This window comes from Acanthisitta chloris, unplaced genomic scaffold (genome assembly GCF_000695815.1).
Source record: "Acanthisitta chloris isolate BGI_N310 unplaced genomic scaffold, ASM69581v1 scaffold33812, whole genome shotgun sequence".
In the NCBI taxonomy this organism is placed as follows: domain Eukaryota; kingdom Metazoa; phylum Chordata; class Aves; order Passeriformes; family Acanthisittidae; genus Acanthisitta; species Acanthisitta chloris.
Genome location: NW_008660424.1, coordinates 14,765 through 27,693, shown reverse-complemented (window position 1 = coordinate 27,693; position 12,929 = coordinate 14,765). Strand labels below are relative to the sequence as shown.

The 12,929-nt window shown below is 43.9% G+C and overlaps 1 protein-coding gene across 1 annotated transcript in view; it reads right to left on the bottom strand.

Annotated features, from left to right (window-relative positions):
- The window catches only part of UBE4B (ubiquitination factor E4B), a 29,875-nt gene that overhangs the window by 6,823 nt on the left and 10,123 nt on the right, over nt 1-12,929 (bottom strand). The window contains 14 exon segments of the mRNA XM_009069808.1: nt 3-139; nt 510-608; nt 932-1,059; nt 1,761-1,860; nt 3,457-3,595; nt 3,833-4,031; nt 4,938-5,051; nt 5,494-5,592; nt 5,715-5,831; nt 6,166-6,222; nt 7,262-7,345; nt 9,048-9,162; nt 10,247-10,347; nt 10,823-10,964. Of these exon segments, the coding sequence (XP_009068056.1) occupies nt 3-139; nt 510-608; nt 932-1,059; nt 1,761-1,860; nt 3,457-3,595; nt 3,833-4,031; nt 4,938-5,051; nt 5,494-5,592; nt 5,715-5,831; nt 6,166-6,222; nt 7,262-7,345; nt 9,048-9,162; nt 10,247-10,347; nt 10,823-10,964 (1,631 nt within the window).

Sequence of the window (12,929 nt, the reverse complement as noted above, 5' to 3'; positions counted from 1 at the left end):
TGGGTTTGTCATGAACATCACCTCCACCAGCTTGGCAACTAAGTAAGGATTTCGGATGTAGTTCTGGTTGCACAGCATCACAACTAGGAACATCACTATGTCCTGAGTGCAGGGCTCATACAGCACCTGAGGAGCATATCTGAGAACAGGGACAGAAGGAACACTGAGTAAAAAAACCCAACCCTAATGTTCTACTGCTTAGGCTATGGCTTTTTCCAGTAACTATTCTAGTGAGGATTTAACATATCATGAGATCAAAAGGTCTCACTGCAAACCATAAAGCAACTTCTTGGGGGACGGAAAACACCTTCAACTTTCTTCCAGTAAAATATTAAGTTAGAAAGGACTCTGGAGCTCATCTAGCCATAAGCTCATGGCTCCTGCTAAAAGCCAGAACATGAACTGCAGAATAGCCAGGAAACTGGTTCTGCAGCCTAAATTTGTGTGTGCACCACCTGCCACAGGGGCTAGTGCTAGTACAAGTTTGCTTCAGAGAAAGCTTTACTTACTGTACAATAAAAAATAAAAATTCAGCAACATCTTCCACGTAAAACTCTGGTAATGCTGCAAACACCTTGGGAACCTCAGGAGTTAAAGGCAATTTTATGCTGTAGAATAAGAGAGAGAACAAACAGTAAACCAGCAGGGTTCAATAGTGCCATGTGCAATTCTCCTATGGGAACACTTCATAGAGTTCTGAAACTGACTTTTTAAACATCCCTGTCTGTGCTTCAGAGGTACCAAACATATCAAACAGTTTGCTCCCCCCAAACCCAAGTGAACACTAAATAACACACACATTCCCTGCAAGAATGTGTGTCACTGCCAGAGAATCACAGAACAAAGCAGGCACTGTAAGCAAATCCTTCTAGAACTGCTGAATTCAGTGAGCAAACTCAGACGATACAACTTAGAGAATCCTGACACTCACTTGGGATAGGCAGGGTCAAGGATGCGAAGCATCAGCTGAATCACCATGCCATAGAAATTCAGGCATCTCCTGAGGAAGTTTTCATCCAGCAAACCAGCGTCTGCACAGGCCTTGCACCTCACCAGTTTCTGAAAAAACATGCACACAAAAACTAATCCAGGGCAAGACAACATAAAGGAAGGACAAGTATCCCCCAGCTAATCAATGCATCAGTGAAACTGTGACAATTACACACTGGTCTCTTCCTACAATGCACTCTCATTTACAGAAAACAGGGGACCTAAGTCCCAACACAGCTAGAAAAACACACATGGTTCAGAGTTGTGCCTTTTACAAGCTTTATGGGAACACTCAAAGATGTAACACAAGTATCGGGGGGAAATGTGCAGTTGAAGTCATTTTGGTGCCACAACTCAGAAAATGTGTCAGTTTGTTCTAAGAAGATCTAAGCAGGACAGGCATGCACAAAGCAGCACCTCAGCTTCATCATCTCTGCAGGAATTCTGGGTGAGATTAGGGACTCAGGAGTTCCAGCTCCACCTTGGGCATGGATTGTGCACACACAAACCACAATCCCTTTGATCTGTCTCCAACAAAACAAACAGAATATTCTTCTTTCTGAGAAATCCTAAATTAATCTTGCTGTTACTTTGCCTCTTAAATTCACCATGATATTACAGTGTACCATGACCACCACCCGTGCAGCACTCATGGATTCAAACCCCCATTTCCAAGCAGCATCAGTGAGAAGTTCATTGACACATCAGGGCACAAAGTCACCACCACAGGCTGACAAAGGCATTTGCTGAGAACTGAATCACTTACAAACCTTGAGCTGTGTCTTGCAGCGTTTGAGCATCTCTCGATGCCTCGTGGCCAGAGGAGAATCCTTCCACTGACTCTCATTGTTCTTCAAATCCTCAACAGTCCTGGAAACCAGATGCAGCAACTGGTGTTACCATGACACAGAGGATATGTGCTGCCATTAAAAGGCATTTAACCTACTTCTCTGCTAAATACTGCCAAGTGGGGAAACAAGCTGAGCATTTGCAGAGGAGTTACCCATCATCAGAACAGGAAAAATGAGTTGCTGTTGTAAATGCAGACTGAACACGTGCACAGCCTGCACTCAGAGGCACTGCACACACTAGCTCCAGCACTCCAGCCTGTCACACAGCCCAAGACACTGCAAAATAATGGGGTGAAACACAGAAAGGCTCTAGTCTGCCTGAAAAACTCATTTGATCCACTCTATTTTTTTTAAAAAATGGCTTTTTTGTTGTTTTCACACTGAAGTCTATGTCACTCTAAAGGAAGGTAAAAGGATGTTAATGACAATCAAACCTAAAATCAGCCCTACACAAGGAGAGGATGATCCTTAATGAGGTATTTAGAGATTTCATTCAGCTTCTAATATTAGACAGGAAAATGAAAACCAAAACTAGCTAAGGAAGAAAGAGGTGGCCAAGAGCAGGACTTGTTAGAAACAAGAAAGGTTCAAGCCTGCAGCCTGTGTCTCTTCCCACTTTCCACGATTAAAAATGATTTTCTGGAGTTCTGTTCTGCCCTCCTCATGCTCCACTCCCCACAAAACTCAGACTTGAGCAGTACAGTACATGAACAGTCTCCAGTCTCCCTGTCAGCATAAGGATGAGGACATGGAGCTGGTTGATATTCCTCCCCTCCCTTATCCTTCTCACTCTGCCCCTCAGGAAAGAGAACTTAAATGCACATTACACACATCATTTACACTAGAAAGTCCTATCTATTCCCATATCTTGACCCATTTTAGGACGAGCAGCTGATTAGAACAGAACTCACACTCAGCTGTGTGAATCCAGCCCCTTTGCATCCCTTCTCTAAACACACACTCCCTTCCACATCATCTCTGCCTGCAGCAGCAATCACCCTGTGGGATTTCTTTGCTAGTAACATCCAAAGACGTCGCTGAGCGCTGCAAACAGCCGAGCAGCTCATGGAAAATGCTGAACCCTAAGCTCCTGCTGCTGTTGGTGAAGCCAAGAGCTCTTCCCTCTGCACTGCTGGACGGGGATTGCTGCATCAGCAACTCCTGGGCAACACTTCTAAATAAGGCAAAAGCAGCAATTCCTCTTTCCAGCCAACATGTGGGTTTTTTACAAGTAATCCACAGACTGTTTAGAGCAGAACTTTTTTTCTTTAAGATATGCTGACTCTTCCCCCTCTGCTCTCTGCAGCTTCCCAGGTTCTTGGCCTGCCCGTGCTTCCCAAATAAAATCACTACAAGTGCAGTCCAAAAATGCTGTAATGTACTCATGGCATCACTGCCAAGAAACATTTACCAAAATGCAACGAGTGCAGTTATAAACAATGGAAAATACTGATGATACATAAATCTGGTCTAATTTTAACAGAGTGTTCTTCGAGGTTTAGTAGCTACAAGAGTCTAGTTGAGTCTATGTCAAGAGAAATGCAGTCCTGGTGAGCAGAGGACATGGGGAGGCTGCCAGGACCCTCAGGGGCACCAAGAATCAACCACTTCCAACCTGTTGAGCTCCCTGATGGCCCTCAGCCTGCGGATGTAGCGGCGGCAGCTGGGCAGGATGGAGAGGTGATGGGTGTGCAGGGTCAGGAAGAAACATTCTGTTGGGAATTTCGGCTCAGAGAAAAGAGACGGATCCCTGTCTGCAAAACAAACACACATACAAGCAGCAGAGGTGAATAAATTACTCAATTCACTGCCTTATCTAGGGGTGAGACCTGAAACCCAACTTCCTTCCAAACAAGGAAGAGCAGACAGCACCAAGAGAAGGGGATTTGGGAATAGAGGAGTTGTTTGCTGGAATCAAGTACTTCCTTGTAGCTCCACATCAAAGCCAGAAGGCACAGCAAGTGCTTAAGGTATCTCAATAAAGTACTAACAGAGTTCAGCAATCCAGGCTGCAACATCCTCCATGGTTGCTTTCACTCTGGTCTCGTCTGTCGGGAGCTCGATCCGACACCTGGGGTGGAATATGTACATGGGATCAACCGTTTCCAGCTTGATCTTCGTACTCAGCTGCTGTAGAACCCAGAGGAAGTTGAGCATGAAGCCATCTGTAGACACCAAGCGATCATCTGTCTGTGGGGTAAGAGAGCAAAGAGCTGAAGACACAGCTGAGCAGCACAAGGCTACAGCTTTCAACAGAAATGGATTGTGCAGGGTGAAGAAAAGGGAGAATGTGGCTCTGGAAGGAAACCCTTGGATAAAGGGAAGGTCAGTTCCTAACACCTATTACCCTCCTCTGTGGTTCAAATAGTCACCCTCAAGAACATGACACAAACATATAAGAAGCAGCAGCAGACAACCCAAGAAATTCCAAGGGCCTCTTTCCAGAATGTTTGCCACAGATAGAGACACTAATGGAAGAGTTTCAACAGCTGAGCTTCAGCTCCTAAGTTGAATCTGATGTGTAAAGTTTCTATAACTTCTAAACTGCAACTCCACAGAAATATTCCTAGTAATGGTTCCAAACGTTTGCCTTTGCCAAGGAGACAGCAGTGATGCAACCTTCAGCTGTTCAGGGCTCATGCACAGATTCCATCACAGGAAACCAGTGCAATGCAGTAATTAAACAACAGCAAAATCCCATTCCTGTTGTTTCACTGGAGCCAGGCCAGCTCCTCCCTGCCCTGCTCCTTTTCCAGACACCACACAAGGCCCAGAACCTTCACAGCTAGGAATGCACTTTGCCAGACACAGTCAGGGTGTTCAGGCACTGCAATAGGTTGCCCAGGGAGGTGGTGGAGTCACCATCCCTGGAAGTGTTCAAGGGGTGTCTGCAAGTGACATCTCAGTCCTAACACAGGAAATTAGCTGATGAAATAGGACAGAAAGGGACAAAAACTGAGGGCAGAACTTCTTGCCAGAAGAAGCACTCAAAATTCTTTGTCCTCCATTCCAGAGCAGCATTGCATGAGCCATCTGGTGACGACTGTGGGTGAATGAGGCTCATGAATCACAGGAAGAGCATTTCCCTTTATTTACCTGCATTTGGGCCTTCTTCATGTTGGCATTGACCAGAGCTGCCATGTAGCCCAGCGCTGCCTCGCGGGTCTCGCCGTTCAGCAAGATGCTGTGCAGGATCTTGAACAGCTCTTGCTGCAATTCCAAACACACACCCTGTCAGGTGGCACAGCTCAGTCCTGCCTTCTGCTGCTCTGCCTTTTCACATCCTACAAATCCCACAAAACTAACCCTAACTTCTGTTACAGCCTCATTGTCAGTTCTATGTGTTAGCTGTGGCATTTATTACACAAAGGTGTAAACACAAGAGCAGTGCCACACACACTACTGACACAGTATGGATTTCCTCATCCTGTGACATGAACTCATGACTAACTGACCTGCTGTTTTCTGAGTTGGTTTACAGCCTTAGAGAAATATTTGTAGCATTCTAGTATTTTTCCCCAATTCCTTTCAGCCACATCCTAAAAGATTTGCAGTTTCACCCAGAAACTAGATTATTTTTTTTAGCTTATATTCTGCATCTGTGCCTAGACACAAATCCCTTTGCCTTTGTTTTTTCAGTGAGAACACTTACCCTTGCTAACTCCAGGTAATGCTGCAAGGACTGGCTAACCACCCTGGTGTTTTCAAGAGTAATGGCAGGTCCTGAGAAGTACTTTTCAACTACTTTGTTCTGAAAGTAGAATGAATATTGGCAAATGCATAAAATATGCTGGGGAAGGAGAAAAAAAACCCTGTAACAAACACCAACAGAACCCCTTTGTGCTACTATCAACATCCTTCTGGGACACTTACGTCATCTTCAGCAAAGACAGAGAGACTGAAGAAGGCTCCAAGGTAGGAAAGTCTTTGCAGTTCTCTTCCTGCACCTGTGCTTAAAGATTTAGGCAACCACAAAGGCAAAGAGACAACCTAAAAATAGGAGAAACAGCAAATTCATCAGAGCTGCTGTGTCAGCCACACTGCTGTCACCTTCCAGTGCCTGCCAGTCCCCTCCAGCCTCCAACACTCAGCCACGCATCTCCTCAGTGTTCCTGCCATCCCACAAGTCTTCTTTTCCCTAGTTTTTCCTAAATTCTCAAAGGCCTCCCTTTACCAGCTTCATTTAAACTGTTGTTTCACATGAGATGCTCCAGCAGCTCTTGCTTAGGGTTCTGGAGAACATTATCCATGTGGATTGTACACCAACCACAAAATAAGTGACATGGCTCTTTTAACTGGACAAAGCTCAGACTGAGACACTTACCAAACTGCACATTGGGTGTGTTTTCCCAAACTTGATTTCACAAAGTTCACATAGTGCCTATAAAGAAAACCCAAGAAAAATCACTTTAGTAAGTCCTAAGTAACCTGTGTGCAAATCACAAACTTAACCTGGTGAACTGCTGCAAGAGCCAAAACCTTTTCTTTCCCTTGATCACTGGAAAAACTTTACTGTGATGGTGAGGAAGTCCAAAGAGAGGCAGAGCACACCCTGCTGCCATTTCAGCTTTCACATCTGCTCCCAGCTGTCTCACCAAAGCCAACATGTCTCACAGGGTAATAAATTATTGCACTTCTTTCAAAAATTAGCTGTGCAAATTGTTATTTGCCCAGAACATGACAATGCCTGTGCTGGACTCCTGACCTGCCACATTAAACCCAGTAACAATGGTAAATAGAGCAATTGTTCTAGCCCCACACCAAGGCCTTTGTCTCCTGCATCAGAGTGGAAAAATGTCAAATGGACACAGAACCCAGGAACAAAGAAAGCTATCCAAGACCTCCAACTCACTCTCAACTGCAGCACAGAAAACAGAAAGCAATTACAGCAGGCAGTTCTGGAAACACAAAATCCTGTAAGGCTTTTCCACTTCTCCTGTTTTATGTTCTCACTCCTCAATTCTACCACAGCTAGTAACTACTATTCCATCCTGTTGCTGCACTGTGCCAGCTAGAGATAATGCAAACAGCCTCATCTTCAAGCAGCCCTTCTTGGAGCCAAACTGCAGCAGTTCACAGCTTAAACTGGGGGAGGAACAAAGCAGGATTTTGTAACAGCCACAGCACTCTAACTATGGGTGGTGAAAGCCACACATCTGATCCACCTTATCCAAAGCAACACACACATCTGGATGGATCACTGTACACACACTGCTCATTAGGCTTAAGACATCATTGCCTTAGACTCTACTACATTTTTCATGGTCTTTTACACACATTTCACACCACATAAAGCTTCTGACAGAGTTTAATAGCAATCCACTGACCAAAAACTCCCCAAAATGCTGAAGTACATAATTCTGTATAGAATCTGTATGTTATGAGTGATCATAAAGAAACTGCTGCTAGACAGTCCTTACCATAAGGGGATATTTGAAATTGTCACTATCGAGGGAGCACTCTTTGGAAGCTGCAGCCAGGCCTTGTAGGATGGGAATAAAGATCTGCAAAAACACAAGGAGATCACTTTAGTCCAGAACAGGACACAAGCAGATGACACTATTGCTGCTCACAGCGTGGAATGGCTGCTCATTCCTCACCTACTGCAAGGCACACAAAGGGAAACTAAGGTATTGTCTTTACATTTGCAGCAGTTAAGCCTCATTAAGAGATTACTCAAAGCTAAAACCCAAACTGAAATAGTGTAAGTGATCAGGTGTTGGTGCATGGAGGTCTCTGCACATGTTACAGACACAAACAAGAGCAGGAGTTTGTCCAGGTGTCCCACACCCTGACTGCCCAAGGGGTACCAATTCACCTCCCTGTACTTTGGGGCAACAATACAACTCTAATTCTACCTGATGTGTAAACTGGTAAAGATAGTAAGCAGCAGTCAAGGATTGTTAGGAAAGAGGAAGTGACTTGACAGGAACTCATTAATCAGAAGTAATTATGCCCATTTGCTAAATGCCAATCACACAGCTCTGACAACTATACCCTCACAAAATGAATTCTGCAGCAATAACAACAGGAGATCCACTGAATTTCACCTTTAAAGTACATTGTGTTGCTTCTATGCAGAGACAAGAAATGTTACTAAATCCCATTACAGAAAAGGATTTTAGTGTTGGGATTTTGTGCCTCAGCCAGAGGAACAGGAATGGTTTTCCTCTGGGGGGCAGGTGACCTTGAACACTTTTAAAATCGTTTTTGACAGTCTTCAATGTACTTTCAACTGCATGAACTCTACTAAAAGGTGTCTAGACAGACATATAAAAAAAGTACTTGCACTGCACATAGAAATTATCCAAAGTAATTCTTCTCAAAACTGGAAGGATCAAATACCATTCCAAAGGGTCTTTAAAGCTAAGTCACACCATCCTACAGGAGTGCTAATTAGAGACAATGACAGCCTTACTGAGCCCCTTTACAGGCTAGAAATGTGCTGGGTTTGTGCCTTAATTATTGATCATTTCAGCAAACCACTGTGACACAGAACAAACCACCTCCTGTTCCTCAGCCACTTCCTCCATAAGGTATGAAGAATCACTGGATGAGGTTTGTAAAATGCTCTTAGCACCTTAGGTACCAACTGTCAAAGATGCAAAGAAGGGTAAAGATTGCAAGGCAGGAACCACAGAAAGTCTCTGAGGAGGACTGCAGAAGACTGCTGTCCTCACATGTACATTTTTAGGAACTTCATACAAAGGGATGAAAAGCAGGATCAGTCTTGCAATGAGTGTCTGCATGCTGTGAGTAGCTCACTCCAACACTAGTGTGTGCTGCTGGCTAACAAACCACTCTGAGTAATTAGAGCCAGCAATTACTCAGGGTCAGCCTTTTCCACAAAATCCTAACTCAGTTAAAACTACACAGAACCAAACTCCAAGTGCTTCAGAGGCTGCTAACCCCTGAGGCAGTGGGTGTAGGACTGTGAGATACAGGATAAACCTCTGGGAATTCACTGCCCTAGGTATTACAGTGATCAGACATTGGAATGTGCTGCCCAGGGAGGTGGTGGATTCACCATCTCTGGTGGATTTCAAGCTGAGACTGGATGTAGCACTTAGTGCCATGGTCTAGTGACCACGGTAGGGTTGGACTTGATGATCTTGGAGGTCTCTTCCAACCTGGTTGATTCAATGATTCTGTGATATTGCAGCTAATAAAATCATGTGCTGTAAGTACTTCTCACCTATGCCTTACCTGTTTGAACACCTCTTCATCCTGGTAAGTTGTTCTCACCAATTCCTGGATGAAGCCAAAGGGGAGATTCCTACACAGCATGTATGGTACCAGCAGAGACTGCTGCTGCAATGACCTTAAAACCAGAAATAAATTCACAACTCCTGATTATCTGCAGTAGTAGTTGCCCAAATGTCAGAGCAATCACATGGAAGGATGTGTCTGAAGGCACATTATCAGCATGCAGACAGCTCTGCTCCTTTCACTGGGAACTGCTCTTGTCTGCTCAAGTTACTTGGGGAAAGGTTGTTCTGCAGCAGATGCTGCTGCCAACACCACACTGTGGTTAATGAGGCTAGAACCAAACAGCAGCTTCTGTGTAGGAATTGGTTGTCCCTTCTACTCCTCTCAAATGAAAACAACTCTTTGTTAAGCTCAACTAGTCAAGGAGCAACAGTTTTTACATGTGTTTTTTCAGATTACGAGAAGAACATAACATTACCCTGCTCTGAATCAGTCATTGCTTTTAGCTGCTCCCTGGGATTCTTGAAAAAGTATCTTTTTTTTCCTTATTACATATTTAAAATTTGAATGTCAACATTTGTTCATGTGAAGACCAAACTAATCTCAGAGCACAGAGGATAAATGCAGTACCTTTAAAGACTGTAAAGTATTCTTTGGAGACACAAATACAAAGTTATGCAGATTTTACTCAAGTCACATAACCCATTTTAAAAGCCTTTTTACTGTTCCAACTAAACCAACTGCTGGTTCAACAGCTGCACTTGAAACCTCAGAGTGGTGATTCAGTGCAGAAAGCTCAGACTGACATCACCAAATCTGCTGGGCTGACTCTGAAGCAAACAAGTGCTATGTCCCTTCAGCAGGTTTTGCTGCAGGTTTTAAGTTTCTCAGGTGCAGCTCTGGTGGTTACTGACTGCACAGGAGCAGAGCCCCAAGGAGCTGCAAGGAGAACAGTCTGAGCATAAAGCAAGGCAAAAATCAGCTCACAGATCCCCATTTACACTCTTCACATCAACCTGCATCATTTTATACAAACACACTTGGGAAACACTCACACTGCTCTCCACCAGCACATCAGTGGGAAAGCAGCAAACTGCTCCTCTGGCACAAACATCCTGAGCTGAGTTTTCTTATCTAATCCTCAGAAGAAAAACCAAGCCCAGAACAGTCTGTCACGACAACATGAGCTGTGTTACCTTGGTTGTGTCAGGGATCCCTGGAGCACCAAAGCAGCGTGTGAAATGCACTGGGAGCGGATGTTGCTCAGTAACTGGCTGACTGTGGGCTGGCTACACATCTGAGAGAAACAGCTTCAGTTTAGTGCAAAGCAGAACTCAGACACAGGACAGACAGAAAAAGGAAAAATGTCTTCATTTGTGCAGTACAAAGGTAATGTGCAAACTAAGATTAGCACTACTCCAGCTACAAACCTTCCAGATTACATACAAGTAGTGCTGGTTGGGGTTTTTCTTCCCCAGAAGCAAAGCTCAGAGTAGAATACAGAACATTGATAGGGAGTTGGTCACACAAAAGTATCTTTGACATGGAATAAACTGCAGCAGATGAAAAGGGGGAGGATAGTTTCTAACAGTGCTTATTTAAGAGACATAAAATATGTCATTCAAACATGATGAGTTAACAATGGCCCCAAGATGTTCCATAAATCTGTTTCTACGACAAAACCATCAAGAAGGAACTGTCAATTCCCACCAACTTTCCCCAGTAAGGAGGAAGAGGAGTGTCTGGTACAACTTCACTCCTCTGAAATATACCTTTGGTGCTTTTCTCTCCTCTATTCCAACTCTGTCAAAACACTCAATGAGGTAGTTCAGCATCTCTGTCTCCTTACAATTTTCAATGGTGAAGTGGTCACTGCAGGAATCAGAAACACTGGAGCTGCCAGAGCCTCCCAGACTTGAAAACACACAAAAAGCAGAGACAAAGCATTAGGTACAGTTCTGCACTGGTGCAAATCAAACAGTTCCTGAGCTCCTCTGTCTGAAGGCTCCATGCTCAGGGCTCAGTAACTCAGGTAATTTCTGTGACCTATGAAGAGCTCTCCATGCACCAGCTTGTCCAACCCAGGAACTTCAGAGCTGCAACATGACTAAAGAGTCAATTACCTCATTAAATAAGTACCTGAGACACAGCAACAAGGTGCAGAACTTCAATGGGAATCAGGAAATTTTGTGCTCACATGCTGACACCAAGAGTGAACAGCCCTGAGTGGGACCTGACACCAAAACTGCTTGAACACTTCCATACCATGGTGCAATCTCTGCCCAGGCTCTGTATCCAGCACTGAAAATGGGATAAACATCACCAGTTCTGCTCCCAGCAGCACACAGGGAAGGCAGGAGCCTCCCACTGCTGAGGAGAGACCCAAGCTGACACAGGGTACAGACAAGCACTTGTAGGCTCTAAGGAAGGAGAATAAATCAAACAGGAGGCAAACCATCCAAGCTCCTGTTCCTTCTAACATTCCCACATCCATTTCAACTCAGAGTATTTCCATTCCCTCCCAGAGAAATGCACCACTTCATTAGGCAGGGGAGGAAGCACCACACTGATACTACAAACACAACAACTAAACCCACAAACCCAAAACCATCCTGGAGCCTGGAAAGAAACTGATCACACGAGTGAGAACAGACCCAAGACTCTCAATCTCAGCTTGTTATCCCCACAGAATTCTGCTCTGCATAACAGCTTGGCAAAGCTAATTAAAAGCAAAGTGCTGTTTTTACAGAAGGGATTTAAGACATGATATATTCACTTTATGTAAATGAAATGCAAAAAATAGCAAGTGCATGGATGTTCTGCTGCAATGCTCAGAGAAAGGTCTGTGTACACCCAGTGTGGATTTAAATGAAGACCAATTTGTAAGTCCCAGATCTTAAACTGGAGAATAAGAGCATTTGTTTCCTTAAATGCAGCTTTTTTAAAAAGAGTTTAAAACTACAAACTGTCAAAACTGAAATTTCCTTTAGGCTGTAAAATCATTTACATTTTTACCATCAACTAGACAAATCTATTGTGCCAAATTTACAGTCCAACCAAGAAACCAGGGACAGGTTATTGCTGCTAAGCATCTGTAGCTCAGCAAGTGAAGGAACACAAGATTCTACCAGCAGCAATCTCTGTCTGCAGAGATGTTTGCAGTTACTCAGGTAAAACTAACACATGTCAAACAGCTCTGTGAAAATAGTGTTCAGGAACCACAAACTCAGGCATGTTTTTCTCTAGTCTCTCTTTTAATCCTCCTGACTTCCCACGCTCAGCTTACAAAACACCATTTTAAGAACATAAATTTATATAAAAACCTACTAGTTGTACTCATTGTGTTACTGAATTCACTGCAGCAGCAACTGAAATTATCCCACCACAGAGCTCACCCATCCTTCACACACTGAAGGCCTCGGGATTTGCAGAATGCAATTGTACAGTCACTGTGTTTATAATTTAACTAACATCTTTCTGCTGTCTGCAAAATGCCAGGACATAATAAACAAACTCAAACCCCAGAAGCACAGCAGAAATCCTAGCCAAAGCTTTGCAACTCAGGCCAACATTTGGATTAAATCACCACCAGGATAAAAAGTAAACAAAACAGTGAGGAAAAAATCATCCTAAATTCTACATACACAAGAACTGCTGTTTTACACCTGAGTTACCAGGTTCAGTCTCCTGAAACGAGCCTGGAATGGACAAGAGAAGATGCAACAGCAACAATCAAACAGAAAAGCTAATGCAGAGAGGAAGATCATTTCATGCCAAGTCTTTTTGGGCATTCCCTGACATCACAAGATGCTTCTGAAGTCTTGGTCTGGCTTTGCTTTAGAGGCTCAAGCACTACATTTCCCTGATCCCTGACTTTCA